Source organism: Phaethon aethereus (genome assembly GCF_964289735.1).
Source record: "Phaethon aethereus genome assembly, chromosome: 1".
In the NCBI taxonomy this organism is placed as follows: Eukaryota; Metazoa; Chordata; class Aves; order Phaethontiformes; family Phaethontidae; genus Phaethon; species Phaethon aethereus.
The window spans coordinates 88,351,826-88,369,714 of NC_138575.1; the positions used below are offsets into that span (position 1 = coordinate 88,351,826).

A 17,889-nucleotide genomic window follows, 5' to 3' on the forward strand; every position below is an offset into this window, starting at 1 on the left:
AGGCTATAAATGTTGCTCTCCCAAGATGAATGCTTTTCTGTGAGTCCATTTCTGAACGGTGACTCAGCTCCTCCACCAAGGGCAGCCCTGCCCCTCCCATACTGACCAATAGTTCTGTTAATATTTGCCAGGGCTGGCTTTCCTGAGCAAGATGTATCAAGGGATGGGTGACAAAGGACTGCAGGTGGGTGACACAAGGGTTTTCTCTATTCTGAAGCCCTTAGAAGTTGCTCAGGCTTTGGTTTAGCTAAAAAGGAGAGAGAAAAAAAAAACAACTAAGATGCAGGAAGACCAAAGTGGTGCAAAACATCACCTCATGTTGCCTTCCTCCAGAAATGAGTCTCTAGCTCATTCGCTCCCTACCTCTCCCTCCAGGATCCTGGGATATCCTGACCTCCAGGATATCCTCTCCTGAGTGGGGGTGCAGAGGAGAGGAAGATGCTCCTTGCTGCATCTTGCCCACGAGGGAAGTGGCTCAGCATTTTAAACTCCTACCTGCTCTTCTCCTGAGCGCAATGAAGAGGACAACGATGAAAATGATGGTAGCAATGAAACCCCCCACCAGTCCTTCCAATCCCGTTTGCTCTGCAGAGGAAGAGGAGGATCAGTGACATTAGGTTGGCTGGAGCAGCTGAACAGCCAGCAAGTTGTCGCAGTTAAATGAGCTCCCCCAGCAACTGACAGTGTGCACGTTCTTGTCAGGTACACAGATGTGATGCGACACATGTGAGCTAAAGCCACACAGACCCAGGGCCAGTTATACTGGCTGGACTGATGGGTTGTAACTTGTTAAACTGTAGTATTGCATGCTTTTCCTTGCTGGGTCAGGAGGGGACACAGGAACAATTTCCCATCAGCAAGGAGAGTGAGAACCCAAACAGCTCCAACGTGGGGAAGGATTTTTTGCTATAGTTCTCAAGCAGGATCAGTCTCCAGCCGAACATCAAGGTCTAGCTAGGCATCTAACTCCTTGGGGCATAGCTGTTTTATTGTGTCTGTCCAGCGGGATCCAGCCTGCATGCCACAAACTTTTGCTCTGTTGGTCCACTTTCAGTCATAAAATCTCTTTTCCCCTGAAGGAAATGAGATACTTGCTTCCCAAAAGCTTCAGGGAGTGAAAAAAAAGCTGAGGAAGTGAAAGGGAAAGGGAAGAGGACGATAGAGAGGATAGGTATGAGAGTACACCAGAAGGAAAGCATGGACAAACAGGCAGATGTGGTGTGACTCAGAGGTTTTGATTCTATGGTGGGTAGATGAGGTGGGAGGAGGTCTGGGCAGGATGAAGAACTTGCACCTCTGCCCCTGACACCTACCTGGTGCCTTAAGATGAGCAGTCACAGAGATGGGCTCTGCCAGGGCCACATGTGAAACATGGCAGCTGTAGGTGGCTGGTGCCCGTGCTGTGGCTGAGTTGATGCTGAGGTAGGAGGTGATGCTGTAGGTGCCATCTCGGCTTTGCCGGTGGCTGGAGAAATGTGCATTTGAGAGAGGGATTTCTGCATCATCTTCAGGAGTCTTCTGTGTCCAGCTCACCGAGACATCCAGAGGGTAATAGCCAGCAATGTTGCAGGTCAGTGTAGTCGTCACAACTCTCTCAAATGACACCACTGCTGGAATGACATGAACTCTTGGAGGCTCTGGAGGAGATAAACAAGTAATTGACTTATTGTTAGCAGAGTACAAAAGTCCCCTTCCACAATGGAGAGATGAGGTGCCTGTGATGATGAGTGTTGGGATTGACGGGATAAGGGTGCAGGGCAAAGTTTCAGTGCTTGGGGACCTGGGACTCCTTTTGTCCCTGGGCATTTCCCTTCCTCACCGGCCACATGCAGCTGGATGGTGTGCTGGGTCTGGTGCAGACGGGTGGACACCAAACAGATGTATGTCCCTTCGTCTCCTATGCTGACTCCTTGAAGCCTAAGCGATGCATCTCCACTCCCCAGCAGCTCCGCTACATCCACGTGGACTTTTGGCTGTGCTGCTGGGCCTGTGCTCCCCACCTGGTACCAGAAAAGGCTACGGCCACTGCCTTGGTGCTGCCTCCTCCACTCCAGGGAGGACAGCGAGGAGCTGGGAGCCAAGGCAAAGCGGCAGTCGAGGGTGACTGAGCTGCCAAGACGCGTGTGTAGGGAAGTGTTGCGTGATGACGACTGAAATTCAACTAGACACAGAAACACAGGCAAGCAGGGAGTTAAACAGATGTGGTTAAAGGAGGCACCCTTGGGCGGGAAAGGCTGGCAGTGAACTCCCCACCCAGAGGAAGCACAGGTACCCTATTCGATGCCCCAGGGGCCGTGTGGACTGAAGAGCTGGAGGAAGGCAGCCTGGTGGGGTTAGTGGGGCAGGGAGACAGGTGGAACACCAAGTGCATGTCATGGTCTTGAAGGTGCTTGTCATCCTCAGGGTCTGGGGCATGGGAAACCCTGAGAGGAAGCAGTCTGGGGGGAAATCTGCATGACCTCTTTTTCTCTGAGCACCAGCTCCTGGCAGCCCTCAGGTCCTGGTGTGAGGTAGAGCATGGGACTCTTGGGGACGCAGGATCCCCTCATGTCCCTTGGTGCTGTGGGGGCACCCTGGGCCACCTGGTCACCTGTGGTCAGCCATGTCCCCTCCTTGCTCATAGGAATCCTCAGTTTTGGGTGCAGCATTGCATCGTGCTGCTTGTCTTCCTCCCGGCTGCTGCAGTGGGGTCCTCTGAGCACCAGGGCGATACTGATCCCGCTGGAGAGCTGCAGGGTGGCCATGAACCAGAAGGTACGGCAGGGCCCCTCACCAGCCCGCTGGGAGCTGTATGGGGAGATTTCGCAGTGCACCTCCTCCCCATCACAGTCTGTGTGCAGCAGGGACTCTGCATGCAGGATGGATACCGACTGGGCTGTGGGGATAGAAGAAAAGGTTTAACTGTCTGAATCCAGAAGGGGAAGGAAAGTGCAAGAGGATGAGAGACATTTTGGAGAAGCATCATGCACTGTGGGGGTCAGTCCAGAAATGCCAGGCTAGGCTTAACAGATGAAGGTCTGCAGAGAATATGAGAGGTTTGTCATGACTATCTTACATCCCTCAGTCTGTTGGTTGTGTTTTATCCTGCCAGATTGCACAGAGTTCACACTGGGCAAAGGAAGCTGTTAGGAAAGAGAATAAACAGAACAGATTCCCTTCAGCTAGCTCAAGAAAGCAAGATGTATATGTGAAATGCTCAATAAAGACCTTCAATGTTAATTCTTTTTAGGCCTGAATCTGGAAACAAAGAGGACACTGAAGCATTCCAGGTAAGGACAGAAAGGGCGGCAGGAAGACAGGACTGGCTGGATGTAGAGACACACTATATCTGTGCCTTTGATCATAGCATACGCTTAAGCATAGGCGCTTTCCACAGACATCACTGGAAATTAACTCCATGTCTGCAATGCCTGACAGTAATCTGGCTATAGTGTGCTTGAACTCACCCATGCCCAGTCCATCCACATCACTTGAAGGAAAGCTTGGACCCAGGCTAATGGATCCTGTTGGGCCTTCAGCTTCCCTTCTGAAAATGTCTCAGAGCCTCAAATAAGCTTGTACTGAAGCACATGCTCACCGATAAGCACTGTAGGCAGCAAACAGACCTTTGCTTGACTGTGTTTGCAAAGTTATACGCAAAGCAAGGGCTACAGAGGCTGACTGCAGGTTGGCATCCGTGAGTGAAGTAAGGAGAGCCAAGTCGCACACAGACAGCCTTCTGCACCGGACAGCTCTGCTTCATGCCCACCATGCTTCCTGCTAGCAAAAAACACCCACATGATTAAAGATGTGAATGCTCTTTATGGGTGCAATAATACTATGTATAGTGGAATAATTCCTGAGTTGTGTTTGACAAAACATTTCTCAAGAGATAGGCAATCTAGGATAGCCTCAGTAGGAGAGAGGTGCCTCAAAGGGGTTTGCTAACACCTTCCACAAAGTTCCTTGCCTTAAGTCCCAGTTGCTGAATTCAGGACATGATGCGTGAAACTTCAGTGGTCATTTAAAAATTAATTGTCTAAACTCAGTTAAAGAAAAATTTTCTAGAAGCCAGGTGCATGTAAGTGGTCAAAACCCTGGCGGCAGCTCTCCCACCCCAGCTCTCCCACTCACCTGAGGCTTCAAAGACAATGGGAGAAGAGGAGTCAGGATTTTCCTGTGGGATGTTGTACTCAGTTACATCATCCAAGTTCCCGTCATCTCTGATGCTGATACCCCTCAGCACCAGGGTAGCAGGATGCTCGGAGGACGAGCTGCCGAAGACACGCAGCAAGTCTCTTACATCTTCCCCCAGGTAGGAGCAGCCCAGGGTGATATCCAACCTGCGAAATGGAGGCGCTGGCATGGGAGCTTTCGCTGGCCCTTTAGGGAGGGAAAAGAACCGGTTGAACTCACGAACCCCACTGCAAACAAAGAGGAGAGCATGAGTTTTGCTGGGACGGGGGATAAACAATCGGGAGGCTGGGGGCTGGCTGCCACTTTGGGGTTGTTCTCCCAGCCCTGCGGGCGGGCAGCGGACCGCTCTAGCCCTGCCCCACCCTCCTCTGGCAACAGCATGAACCTTTAGGGAGACCCTCGTTTTCACTGGGAGAGCTTCACTGAAGGTGTGTAGGGGAGTGTGGGCGCAGGAGGAGCCCCGGCCCCCGCCCCGCCGCTCACCCGCCGCCAGGCCCAGCAGGGCCCCGCACAGCAGCAGGGCCCCGCACAGCAGCAGGGCCCAGCTCAGCACCGAGGCCCCGCACAGCATCTCGCCCCGCGGTGCAGCGGCCTCCCCGGCCGCCTCCAAACCCTGCGACCCCCGCGGGAAGCCAAACCCGGCCACAGCCGCTGGCACCGGCGCTTCGTTTCACTTTCGCTCTGGCGAAGCAGAAGGGAAAGAAAAAAGCCCCAACCCTTAAACCCGTTAACTCTTTCTTTACCGAGCACAGGAGACTGGGGGCAGCAGGGGAGTGGGGCACGATCAGCTGGCATCAAGGAGCACCCCCAAACCCGCGGCTGGGCTGCTTTTGCCGGGCCCCCCTGTAAGTCGATATTGTATCAGCCTTTCCCACCGCGCTTCTGCCTGCAAGCTCATCTCCCCCTGATCTCCTGAGCAGCCTCTGAAAGCAGTCGCCACTCTGTCCGCTTGCTTTTCAGAAGACTTCATCTTCGTGAGAAACTTGGAGGCTGAAGCTGGTTTGATACCCCCCCCACCCCGCTAAACCTTCGCCAACTGCAAAGACGCCAGCTGCGCAGTGCTGGCCCAGCCGGCCTGCTCCAAGCCCGGCGGTGTGTGGTGCCACCACCAGCGGCCGAGCCAGCCTTGGCTTGGTGGGAAAACACATCATGGGAAAAAAACAAACCACACAAGAGGAAATGGACGAGCTCTGATGGTATTTTAATGACTGCTTCTCCCCCCTCGTCTTTCAGACACATAGAGAACATGGCTGCTTCTCTGCTGGTCTGGTCCTCACTTCACAGTCTTGCTAGTCCTGCAGTAACACAATTCACCTTTACTGTGGCCTGCTGTAATCATGTATACACACCTGCAGGAAACCATGATAACCCACAGCCCTTCCAGTACAACCTCCTGACACCCAGCCCAAGAAGCACCGTGTGCTGGCCAGATACAGGTTCTTGATACAGACTTAACCCCTGCATCCCAATCCCATCCTCACTTGCCACTTCAGTCCTTCTTAGAAAAGCCTCACGAGTAATATTAATTCTTCCTGCTGAAGTTATGCTTCGGAGCCCTGAGCTGTCAGACGTGGCCAGCCACTTTGACTAGCTCTCCCTCTGCCTCCCCAGGGTAATACCACACACCTACCAGCACACCCTGTGAGTCCCTGCATCCCCCTTCAAGCTGAGATGCACTCATCTCTGCTCCCCGGGCCTTGCATGTTGTTATCCAGCATTACCTGTGCTCTCAGAGGGCACCCACATATTCCCAGCAGCCAATGAAGCAGAGCACAAGTGTCTGTGCAACTCCCTCATCCCAGGAAAATGCAGCAGCAGTGTCTGCTAAGGCAAGGCTCCCTTCTCTGATTTTGTTTCTCTACCTGCTCCAGTGGGACCAAAACTGCGTTTCAGCAAATTTACCTATTAGCTGTTTATGCAGAGGAGCTGGGCTAGGTCTGCAGCCTGTGCTGTGGCTGTGGAATGAGCTGTGGGTCATTGCCAGGAGAGAGGTTCAAATACAGCAGTTGTGATAGACTTGGTTTTGCAGAGCAGTAAGATATAATGAAATCCTTCCGGATGTCTGTTAAAGCTGGGACTCTTTTCCATTCTCCAGAGCTGCAAACCATTGCATGCTGGATCAGCCTGCCTAAAATAAACAGCTCTGGTAAAAAGCTGTGCACCTTTCCAAGCTAGCTAGTAAATATAACTTTACTGTGTAGGTATCATGTTCAAGAGAGCCATTCAGTGATGCTGCAACTGCTGGGAGTGGTCTGTGTATCTGTTTCATACACAGAGAGATGAAAACCAGTTAAATAACTATGTGATGACAGATAAGGAGGTATCAATGGGCAGAGACCTAGACAACAAGGGGAAATTGTGATGAGAGAAGCAGCAGCAGACAATATGGGTAGCCAAAGGGCTATCTAGTTCAGCTAAGAGAAGCGGGTGAGGCCAGGGGGGCAGATGCCTGTGTACTACAGGGAATCTAAGGTGATGCTGTGGAATCAGAGAAGTGGTGGTGGGAGGAAAACTCCGGAGGTCTCTGATCCAACCTTTGGCTCAATCAGGTCACCATGATTTCGTCCGACCAAGTCTGGAAACCCTCCAAGGGTGGAGATACTTCTACCTTTCTGGGTACCTGTTCCAGTGCTGCATTACCTTTCTGATAAAAAAATAATTCCTGAAATTCAGCCTGACCCTCTCAAGCTTTAACTTGTTGCCATTGCCCCTTGTTATACCACCTGCTACTATTAAAAAGTCTTTGGCTCCATTATCTTCGTAACTACCTTCAAGATATTGATAGGAAAGAAATATGAGCAACTTATACGGGGTGTAAACTAGCTATCATGCAAGTAACAGAAATATGGTAGAATAACAGTAATTCCTGGTATTAAAATATTCTGCTGTTCAGGACTGATAGAAAGGAAGATAAAAATAGTGTATTAGCATCACATGAATGATGTTATCGGTTGTTTAGGTTAAACTCAGAAAGTTAAAAGAGGCTTTTCTCTGGTGCAGCTGAGAGTCAGCTGTGAACCGCCCAAGTCCATAACTCGATATGTAGGGAGACAGCTAATATTAAAAGAGAGAAATCCCAGTAAGAACCATGCTGCCATGGGGAAACTAACTTCAGAGTTATGGACCAGAGAATAATCTCTCATGATCATGACAAGCCTTAGACCTATCATTCTCAATATGACAGATGAAAAATTCTATCAGAAAACCATCACTGAACCTACAAAAGCTTCATTAGTTGTAAATAGCAATTAAGTTATAGAGCAGGTGGTCATCAAAAATAAATTTGGAGTGTGTAATCATAATTTTCTTACATAGAAATTAAGTGGGAAGCTAAATAAGAATAGGCATGTACTATACATGCAGGTTTTGTTTCAAAAGAAATTAAAAACCAAGGAATTAAGAAGACTCTTTAACATGGACTGTAATGGTAAGGAAACGGGATGTGAAAGATGCCCAGAATTTCTGAGATGCACAGTGGCTGTGGAACTTGCACCCCAAGTAAAGAAGCAAAAATCCCTCTGTAGCTACCTGGATGAACAGCCACAAGGTTATTAAAAGTAGATGAAGAATAAATAGAGAGATTGGCAAAGAAAACTCTTCTTCAAATATCTGTAGATATAATGTCAATCTGGAAAATGGATTTTTAGAAGAAGAGAAAGTTTTTCATGTAAGTGAATAACTGAACCAGAAAGGAGAAAGTGGCTGTGCAAAGAGGATGGGGTAAAAAATAAAAATAATTGTTAAAAATAAATAAATATAAATAATAAATACAAATAATAAATACAAATAATAGTCTTCAACCAGGAAAATTATAGTGAAGAGTGGAGCAGAGGAAAGGAGCATAATGAATATGAGTGTACAGGAACCACCACACCTGATTTGAAAGCAAAGCAAACATTAATGTGATGAAACTAAGAAAACAAGCTAAGTTTTGGATTTTGTTCAATTTTTTAAAACCATAATAGTTTTTATTCTTAAGAAAGCAACAAGGAGTTACAGAGTTTTGCAAAATAACAAACACTGTTCCGATAAACTTAACCTTATCTGTGCTCTCTCAGTCTCGGGAGTTGGAGGGCCAGCAAGTAATTTCTTCCTCCAACCTGGACTTATGATACATGTCAGTAGGTGACCTACCCTTTCACCCCTTAAGAATTATCATCTGCCCCATGTTACTGTATAACACTGATCGGGAATTTCCAGCCCCTCCCTCAAGGAGAAGCATTTATCCAGGAAGGCTGCTGTTGGCAGCACATTATGAGAGTACAGGAACATAAAAATTTCTGGCTCTCTGTGGTTTTACCATGGCCTCTCAGCTCATGTTTCAACAATCTGCTGCCTGAAGACTCTAACCCAGAACAGAGGCTGTGCCACAGAGCGAGGTCCACTGTATAAATTACAATTCAAAACAGAGTCTGCACTTCACTGAGTTCACCAGGCTCATCCGAATATCTTACTTTGCCAGTAGAAACCAAATAAAATAAACTCTCCATTCCCCTTATGTCTGTTCTCCTAAACATCACTCCTATGCTCCTAGTGTCCATTGAATGGAACCGTTTCCTCCTAAACCACTTGCAGCTGCATCACCTCTTCCACATCCCACTTCCCTTCATTCCTGTGCCCTTTTACCTTTCTCCACTTGCCTCTCCTCATGACACCTACAGTCGGGCAGGTCTCCTCTATCCAAGCACCTTACCTTTCCTGTTTCCCATCTTCCTGGTCCCTTGTCCCCAGCCTTTTTTGCCCTGCTCTGACCTCTCTGATTTCCACGATGCCATCATTTCTGTTGCTGTTCTTCCAACAAGTGGAAACACTGCAAAACACATCAGCCTGGAGTGCACGGAGCGTTGCTCTTGCCCTTCACAAGACACGTGGGCAGCACAAACGAGATCAAAACCATGAAGGTCTGGAGTGTTTGATCTGAACCGAAAGCGTCCTCAGTGCTCTGCTGGACTTGGGTCCCCTTTTCCAGTTCAGACCCCATCACAGCACAAGACCTGTTTTGTAAAACACCAAATGCCCAGTTTCTTCTAACCAAATACCTCAAGCTGAAATTCAGGAAGTCTTTTGGCTCCTAAATCCTGCTCAGAAGCCTAACATTCTAATGGGAAAGTTTCCTTATTTATCTTAGCTTGTCATCGGTCAAGTTACAAGCTAAACTAGGAACCTAAGTACTTGCTGAACCCAAACCAAAGCCTCTCATCTTTTAACTAAGCCGTTGTTGTGCTCACCAAGATAAACAGGGCAAGCAAATTCAGTTCCTTGCAGCTCCCCAAAGCTTCTGCTGACTCTGCTAGTGAGCAGGACCATCAACATTGAGCTAGCTTGGCATACATTCTCTGATGAATTAAATTGCATCCACCACCAGCCCACAGCTCTCCGCTAGTGTTAAATGCAAGATAAAATAAGAAGTAGCTACCAACTGACATTTGCCAGGCAGGTGTGCACCGGTATGAGAGTGATCTCCACTTCCGTGTACAGCTTTCCCTCTTCCAGGGTTGGGTTAAGCAGACTAACCTGAAAATGACTGTGGGTTCTCAGCTTCTGCTGTATATGCTGAAGTTTACTTAACCAAATTTACAGTTACAGTCATGGTCTCTTCCTCTCTCTGTGAATTAACAGCCTATGTCTCTCCAGCATACCCTATAGCAGTACCAGAAGGAAAATCATCCAGTCTCTTAGACGTAGTAAGTACACCTCGGCTGATCGCAGAGGCAGAGGTTGCAACAGTTCTACCTCTGACCCGCAGGCTGAACCACCACATTTGCAAAGGTTGTATCATCCCTGTAGTCTGACCCCGGCACCTCCTGCGCAGGGAAGAAGCAGGATCAGTGGTAATAAGGCTGGAACTGGAGTCACGCAATCCACAGGAGCAGGGAGATAACATGAACACAATCCTCAGGCATCGACAGGAGCAGGCCAGAAGCGGAATAGCAGCACTGCTGGTGACACTGGCACTAAAGGTAAAACGTGCCCAATTCATACCTAACACAAACCACAACTTCAGGGCAGCTATACCAGTTTACAGCAAAGTGCCTGATCAGGTGGAAGACAGTTCACAGGTTGAACTAACTTTTTATGGTCTCTTACACCAGCCTTCTACACTGACTTACTCTGAGACCCTATCATATATGGGTCTTTTTTTTTCTTCCCCAAATTGTCCATAATTTTGAGTGCCTCCATTTTTAAGTACCCAGCATAGATACTGGCACACCATTTTTCGACATGCATTTGCAGCTGCTGTGGTCTGCAGCTACTCATCATGCTGCAGCTCAGTGTCTTTCAAAATCAAATGCATGATATGTGAAGGATGAGGCCCTGATGCAGAGGACAATCTAGGAAGTCTGGCTGTACGTTCTCACCTCTCTCAACTTCCCTGAATAAAACAGACTGACAATATTTGTCGACCTATTTCACAGGGGATGTTTTGAGGACAGGCCAGTTTGTAAGAAACTTTAAAAGATGGCCAGTTTGGTTTTGTGCAGTGGCTTAAGCCACAGCCTGAAGGATCAGAGCATCCAGCTTTAACTGCTCCTAGCCCAGATTAGGTTCTCCGTGTTCATTTGCTTCAGTTTCCTCTGCATAAAACTGGGATGCTACTTGTTGTGCTTTCCACAGGATACCTGCACAGACAAGTTTATTCTCATGTGTAAATCATCGTGAGACTTTCCAGAAAGGATCTCTAAGGACAGAAACCAGAATCGCACTGAAGAAGAAAAAACGTAACTGCTGCTACTCGCTCTTGCTCCTGGGACCACTCCACTGTCCCCCACGACTTAGATGATAGCTCCTGAGGGCATGTGTCTGGAGAAGAAAAACATCCTTGTATGGTTAAAAATCTCACAGGGACCACTTAAGCCACAAGTGTAGACAAGGACGAGCTGCGCTCGTCATGGTCTCGGTCACCATGCAATTCACGCCTTCGATTACAAAGCGCTCAGCTCAGGTTCATCAGCAATCTTTATCAGCAAGAGCGGGCTCGTTCTTGCATAGCCTGCCTCATCCCAGATCTGCACCGAGACCGGGGGTGGCAAGCGTGGCGAGTGTCCATCCACTTGAGCCCATTTTCACCTGGCTAGCCCAGGCGAGGAGAGCCGTGGTCCAGGCCAACAGGTGTCCCAGCTCCTGCTGAGGTCCTCCTGCCCGAGACGGTGAGATGAAAACCAAACCTCATGTCCTGAGCTCACACTTCTGGCTACAAGCTTAAAAAAGAAAAGAGTGTGAGTTGGCATGGCTGTGGCTGTGCAGCGGCTGTAAGCTGTCAAATCAGTTTACGGCTGTTCCAGAGGAATCCCACCCACCACCATAAATATGGCCTTTCTAACCAGTGCCTCTGGAACGGGTTTAAAGAGTGTATTAAGACAGATGCTGTTGGTGACATGCCTGCTCTCTCTCATCTGTTGCCTCGACAAGCACAGTCTGTTTTTAAATTAATGTATTTATTGAAAAATAAACCAAATCCTAATCACTCTTCTGCTCTGTAAAAAATAGAAGAAAATCTTTATGCTCCAGCTCGTTTAAATGAAGTAAACATTATCTGTACCATTACTGAATGGGTTGCTGAATGGCTTTTCTTTTACAGAAAAAAAGTATTTATTTGACATATTGTTTACTGTTGCTTACAATTACAATTTGCCATTCACAATTGCAAAATTGAGTAGGTAAGGCTTTCTAAAAATGACTTCAAATATTCTTTGATGGCTTTAATGGATTTGTAAATAAAACAGAGAAAGTTATTAACTGAAAAATAGAAAAAGTAATTTTTCCTAAGCCCCTAAAACTGTTTGCTGATTGTTTTTTTCTAACAAAGAGGAAGTTTGTTTGCTTTGGTTTGGTTTGAATGCTCCGACGAGCTCAGCTTCACGCTTGTGCTCAAATGCTGTGCTACCTAGGCAGGCTTGCCTGAATCGGGGCCCCAAACAATGGTCTGTGGCATGTGTGCAGTGCATTCCTGAGTCCTAATTAATTCACTTGACTTTGGGGGCTCCTTTTCTTTTGCGCACATTTCAGAGCAGGTTAGCAATCCCTAACTCTGCCGGGTAGGAGAGTATCTGCCCGTGCTCCCAGAACTTGGCTTTCCAGCCAAAACTGAAGTGTTTCAGACTTAGCTGAGCCAGGTGCACAAACTGCTCTTGCTTCTCCCAGGGACACAGTGCAGGAGCGGCAGCCTACCTTCAAGGTTGTGAAGATGCTGTTTCAAACAAGATCCCGATTGCTTGCTTCGGGATGCTGTACTGAGCAAGGAACAGAAACATAAACAGAAAGCACGTGATGTCAGTGAGCACTAGGTGAAATTTTAACAATTCAATTAATGTAGGCAGAAGAAAAAAAAAAAGATGCAGGATGTTCCAACCGCAGCTGGGAGAAGCCAGTTTTGTACGTCCAAAGGAGAGTTGGAAACAATGATCTTTACACTCAAATTCCCAAATCTTGTTTTAAAGGGCTCTGAAAGGAGCCTGGCAGAGGGGAAGCACGTTGTTTCAGACTCTGTGCTTGAAAGTAGAAACCAAAGTCTTTCGAGTCTGCTCTCGGGATTCGCACATGCCTGTCAGCAGCACGGGATCTGTCTTGTGCTCCACTTGGTTGAAGGGACAATTCTTCAGGTGCTCTGACATGCACGCGACGTCGTTGCGCTGCCACTTGTTAACTCTAGAGAACAGGCTGCTGAACTGCCAGATCTGATACGGGAAAGGGGAGAGAAGTTGGGGAGAGAAAATGGGAATGTTGGTAAAAATAGAAGAGGATTTAAAAAAAATATATATGCTTATAGTGGGTGTGCTTTACTTGTACTGCACAGGCTAGTGAACATCTGATTGTGCAGGGCTGACATAACAAGTGAAAATGTGGTCTGTATTGTTACGTACCTCTGCTTGCTGGTTTTGCTGCTTTGGTCACCACCTGCCATTTTTGACAGGGAAGTATCCTGCTACAGTTTTTTGTGCCAATCCAGGGTGGGGCATGGGGAAATCCAGGGCACCTGACCACCACACCTCTACAGAACACCCCACCACATCTACGGTGTGATCCAAGATGTTTACAGGTGCATCCAGGATGTTTATAAAGCAGAGTGACTATAGCATGCTTTTGTGATATATATCTCGAAGAAACCGGACTTCGTAAAGACCTTCCAAAGCACCTATCAGTATCTTCTAAGCAACGAACGTTAAAAAGCTGTTGTTATTCACCCCACCCCAGAACAAGCCTGGGTTAGGGTTATTCCTAGAGGAGATACAAGCTTTTAAAAGTTAGAAATGTGCAGATAAAATTGTATGATTTTGATTGCAGTGATACCATGAATCGTTTAGTGATATACTAGCATGTAGTGATAAGACTGTGATTATGTCACTTTAATATTTGCTGTACACCATTAAGTCAAATTAATTTTAAAAGTAATAGTAGCTTTCTTCTCCCTAAAAATGTTTCTTCATGTGGAAGAAGTACAGAATGTGTGTGTGCTACGCTTAAGATTACCTGACCCTAAGTAGTTACCCTGTCCTAGTCCTAAGCTATTATACACAGTAGTCAAGAAATTCAGACTAATCACAAACAGAATGTTTTCAAGCAGAGTCTGTGCATTGTAAAGAAGATTCCTGTGTGGTCAGTACAGAGAGCTAACATGGGAGGGGTTAGACAGTCCTTAAATTCAAGGCTGCTGGTTTGAAATTGCACTACAGTAAGTGAAGTTAATTGCTATTTGATTGCATAGCTGGAATTTCTTCATTTTACTGAAGGAAGCCACATCCTCTAGCAAATTATTTCAGTGGCTAATTCCTGCTTTGGTTTGGGCTAATTCAGCTTGCAGACACCAAACTTTGTTACACAGATTTTGAATTCACCATGCTTCATTTTTTTTCTCTTATTAAAGAGTACCTTCTCTTAATAAAGAGTCACAAACTGCTAAGTTTCCCGTTGATAAGAATCAATAGGTTGGAGATCTTCAGGGGTCTGCTTGAAAGCCAGGTCCTTAGATAATTTCCGGGAGTCTTCCTTGGATCTAAATTACTTGTTCCTAGCTCTCTGTCTTGTCTGCTTGGTCATACTGGAGTCTCTCATGTTATTCTTTGGAGCAGTTTTATGTTAGAGCAGCTGCAAGGCTATCAGCTAGGAAAAACCCCTGTAATAACTATTGTTTGGCTAGGACTTAAACTGACCTGTGTTTACCTATTTCATTGAGACTATCCAAACAGCCAATGAGGGAGATGATAATTTTCTGGCGCAAACAGCTGGAGGCCAGCTTTGCAGAAGAAGGCTTCCTATCCCTGTGCTGCTCCCTCAGGTGCTCACAACTCAAGAAGTCATCCTGTGAACTAGTACAATCCTGTGAACATGGGCTTTCATAATCGTGAAAGCCCTTGGGGGTTGATGTGAACACCTGAGAGTCTTTCACAGCCACGTCTCCTTGTTCTTTACCCTTTTGGCATTCTGAAGCATGTTTTAGTTTTGACATACCCTAGATCAGCTTGTAAGGAACAACAAAAAAGTGTGAACCTCAAGTTCTTCAAAATCCCATGTGTAACCTTGAAATATCAGGAATTCTCAGTTCCCAGTGCCTAAAAACAGTGCACACGCAAGCAGAATACCCAAGACAAGCTTGGGTGAGGACTTTCAGCTAGTCAGAGGATGTCCATTTACAGCTTCCTACCTTTGCTACATGTACTGTATTTTACAGCCCTGACAACTGTGGTACAAATTCACATCCTCACGAACCTTCCTCACATTTGTATGCTTATATGCCGCATCCCTTGCTATGCTTGTGTTTTATCTGGGGAGAACCCATGGCTGTTTTTTTCCCAATGTCACAGTCACTTGCCTTTTTGTGAGCTTTCCACGAAGTACCACCATGGGAATATCTTTTTTTCTCCCAGACCAACAGGACCATTCCCCTCTCTTGAAGAAGAGTGGCACAGATGTCCCTCATAAGCACTGACACTTGCGATAGCTGAGATAAACTGAAGCTGTCCAGGAACCCTGCAATGTACTTGAGCACTTCCACTGGGAGGCTGCTCAGCGAGTCCTTGTTTCTCCCTTGATTAACCACTGTGGAAATGCACTTCCCTGATTCAGCAAGGAGGGTGTCCACCTCTGGCTTAATAGCAAACGTCTTGAGAGGCTTGCTGTATATAACCTTGGCCTTAAGTCCATCAGGACGGAAGTGATTTTGAACAAAAGTACATCCCAAGTAGGCCAGTGGGCAGCGATGCTGGAACCAACCGTCCAGACATGACTGGATATCAGCGTGCACATTCTTGAAGTGGAATGGGAACTCATCCCTCCTGAAGAAATGACTGCAAGTGAATGTGAAAGCTGAACTGCTTTTGTTGTGTCTTCTGGTTACACATTCAGTGTAGAGCTCCACGTGGAGTTCCGGTGGGCTTTTTTCATCCAGAATATCTGCTAGAACAGCATTGGAGGAGAAGGGCTCCAGAGGAAAGCTGTATGTCTGTGTTGCAAAATCCACAAAGAGTCCGTCGATACCCCTTGCTTCGGAGATCTCATGGCCTTTCAGCTCTTTCTCCAGTGCACACAGCAGTGCAGCTTTAACTATATTTGCCTTGGGTAGTTCCTCTAGGTTTATTCCCAATTCTGATGTATCCACCGACTTGTCTGAAGTTGGTATCTTGTGGCCCAGTGCATCTCCTAGTCGTGCTCTTTTGCCACAGTAACTAACTGGCACTTTGAATGTGTAAACAGTCTTCACTTCCTGAGCTTCCAAGTTCCCATAGACAAAGTCTTTTTCTTTGGGCGTGCAAGCAGCTAGCTGGCCAAAGCGGATGAGCATTCCCCCATGATGTACCAGATACATGTTGTAATCTCCTACACCAACTTCCTTCTTCAGCCTCTCCAGGACCCCTTCTTGCCAAGGAGCCAGTCCTGTCATTTCTGTATTTGGTGTTACTTGTTCAGGCTTTTGGTCTTTTGCCTTTTCTGCACCATCAGGTACTTCCTTTGCCTCCTCTGTGGAGCTGGCAGCTTGAGGGGCTGATGCTGTTTTCTTGGAACCTTCCTCCGTCTTTTGTCCTGCGCTGGCTGCTGAGCCCGTTACCTTGCAAGCCAGGAGCTCTTTGCTGAAAATATTCTCCCAGGTTTTGTAACTCCCCAGATCCATTCCCTCTTTGTCCTTTGCCAGATCTTCACGCTCGCGTTGGCTAAGCTCAGACAACTGGTCGTCTCCCCCTTGGGAACCACAGGCTACTCCTCCCACAGCACCCTCTTCCTCACCCATGTCTTCATCCATTAGCTCTTCCACTTCATCCTTTTTCCTCCACTCTGGAAACAAGTCGGCTATTTTCAAAGTCCTGAAAAGTATTTTTTGGTCTCTGAGCGCCAAGGCTGTGTCAAGACATTCTTCATTCAAGGTCTCCTTCATAATGTTCTTGTGGAGAGTTGTGTCTGAATCCACGTTTGGCCAGCGATTCCACTCCATTGAGCAGCAGACAACACTGGCTGGACAGACCTGGAGGTGCTTCGCCAGCTTAAAGCGGGCCATGGAAAAAGGGCAGCCATAGGCTGAGTTGAGGCAGGACACCTGCTCTAAGGGACAGAGCAGTTGGTGCTCCTCTGCCTTGCACATGTGGAAGGTGGCCCCGCAGTGAAAGCGGCAGCTGATCACCATGCAGGAGATGGAGGGCTCAACTGGTGCGCGGCAGTGCCGGTTGAAACATCTCTCACAGTGCCTGTGCTGCCCAGGGGGAGCTTTCTGAGCCCGGTGCTGTGTGTAGCGGAGACAAGAAGACGAGAGTTATTGCCTGAAGGAGCAAGAATGGCCACAGGCCGTCCGTGCCCGTGCTTGGTTTCTACAGGTTAGGTGCTCACATGCACCTCTAATGGGAATAAGGCTGTGGGCAAATGACTGCCAGCTCCACAGAGTCATGTATCAGCACTGATACCCACAGGACAGCGTGGCCTGTTAGCAGGACACGCTAACGTAAGATTAGATAATGTCCTCACTCATTCGCCCAGCAGAGGCAGCCAGGTTTTGGGAGAGAGCTGTTCTCTGTCCCAATATTTATACTGGGTCTATCTATACCAAGCTGCTGAAACCAAGACTGCCAGAGGCATGGTGAGGGAGCTTCCCACTTCCTCAATGCTCTTTGAATAGGAAAGATGACATTTCTTTCTCCTCTCTAGAAAAATTAGCTGGTCATTTGGCCTACATGTCTTGCCATCCCCCCCATAAGTCATGAATGTTGTGCAAATGAACCTCCCTTTGCTCTACACCAGCAAGGCTGAGAGTGAGGATTATCATCATGATCCCAGTTCTCAGTGGAAACCAGACTGAGTAAAGGCTAATTCGCCTGCCCTCCTTTGTCTGCTTTCCTGATTTACCCTGACACTCCTAGATGCCACCTGCATGTCGTGGAACAGGGACTATGGGGGACTTTCCTTCAGGTAGGTTTACTTGCTACTTTCAGGTGTCAAAACCTGGAATAAGGCGATGCCTCGGTCTGCGTTTTGGAGAGAAGCTCCAGAGCGCAGTGGAGGCTTGTTGCAAGGTTATACTGACCCAGTTAAACCCATTTAATTTCACTTTTTTTCACAAACTGCCTTTCACCTTTCTTCCCCTTGCTGTCACCAGTGAATGCCGAGTAGATAGGAAGGAGGAGAAGAGGGCAAGTATGGTTTACCTCATCCTCAGCTCAGCACCACAGTGTGCAGTTAAGGGCAGAAGGGGAGCGACAAAGGTCTAACCTCAACAGAGCATTTATCTTCCTGTGA

General features: G+C 47.5%; 2 protein-coding genes across 2 annotated transcripts; both read right to left on the reverse strand.

The window, feature by feature from the left end:
- Positions 1–206: 206 nt before the first annotated feature.
- On the reverse strand, positions 207–4,747 carry TAPBPL (TAP binding protein like; the record flags this gene model as incomplete). The annotated part of the gene is made up of 7 exons (XM_082004121.1): positions 207–247; positions 496–585; positions 1,314–1,637; positions 1,820–2,161; positions 2,591–2,875; positions 4,114–4,362; positions 4,660–4,747. 7 exons carry the CDS (start codon positions 4,745–4,747, stop codon positions 207–209), a joined length of 1,419 nt encoding a protein of 472 aa, XP_081860247.1.
- A 7,906-nt stretch (positions 4,748–12,653) lies between these two features.
- On the reverse strand, positions 12,654–17,526 carry FBXO40 (F-box protein 40; the record flags this gene model as incomplete). The annotated part of the gene is made up of 3 exons (XM_082004235.1): positions 12,654–12,851; positions 14,984–16,882; positions 17,500–17,526. 3 exons carry the CDS (start codon positions 17,524–17,526, stop codon positions 12,654–12,656), a joined length of 2,124 nt encoding a protein of 707 aa, XP_081860361.1.
- Positions 17,527–17,889: the final 363 nt, after the last annotated feature.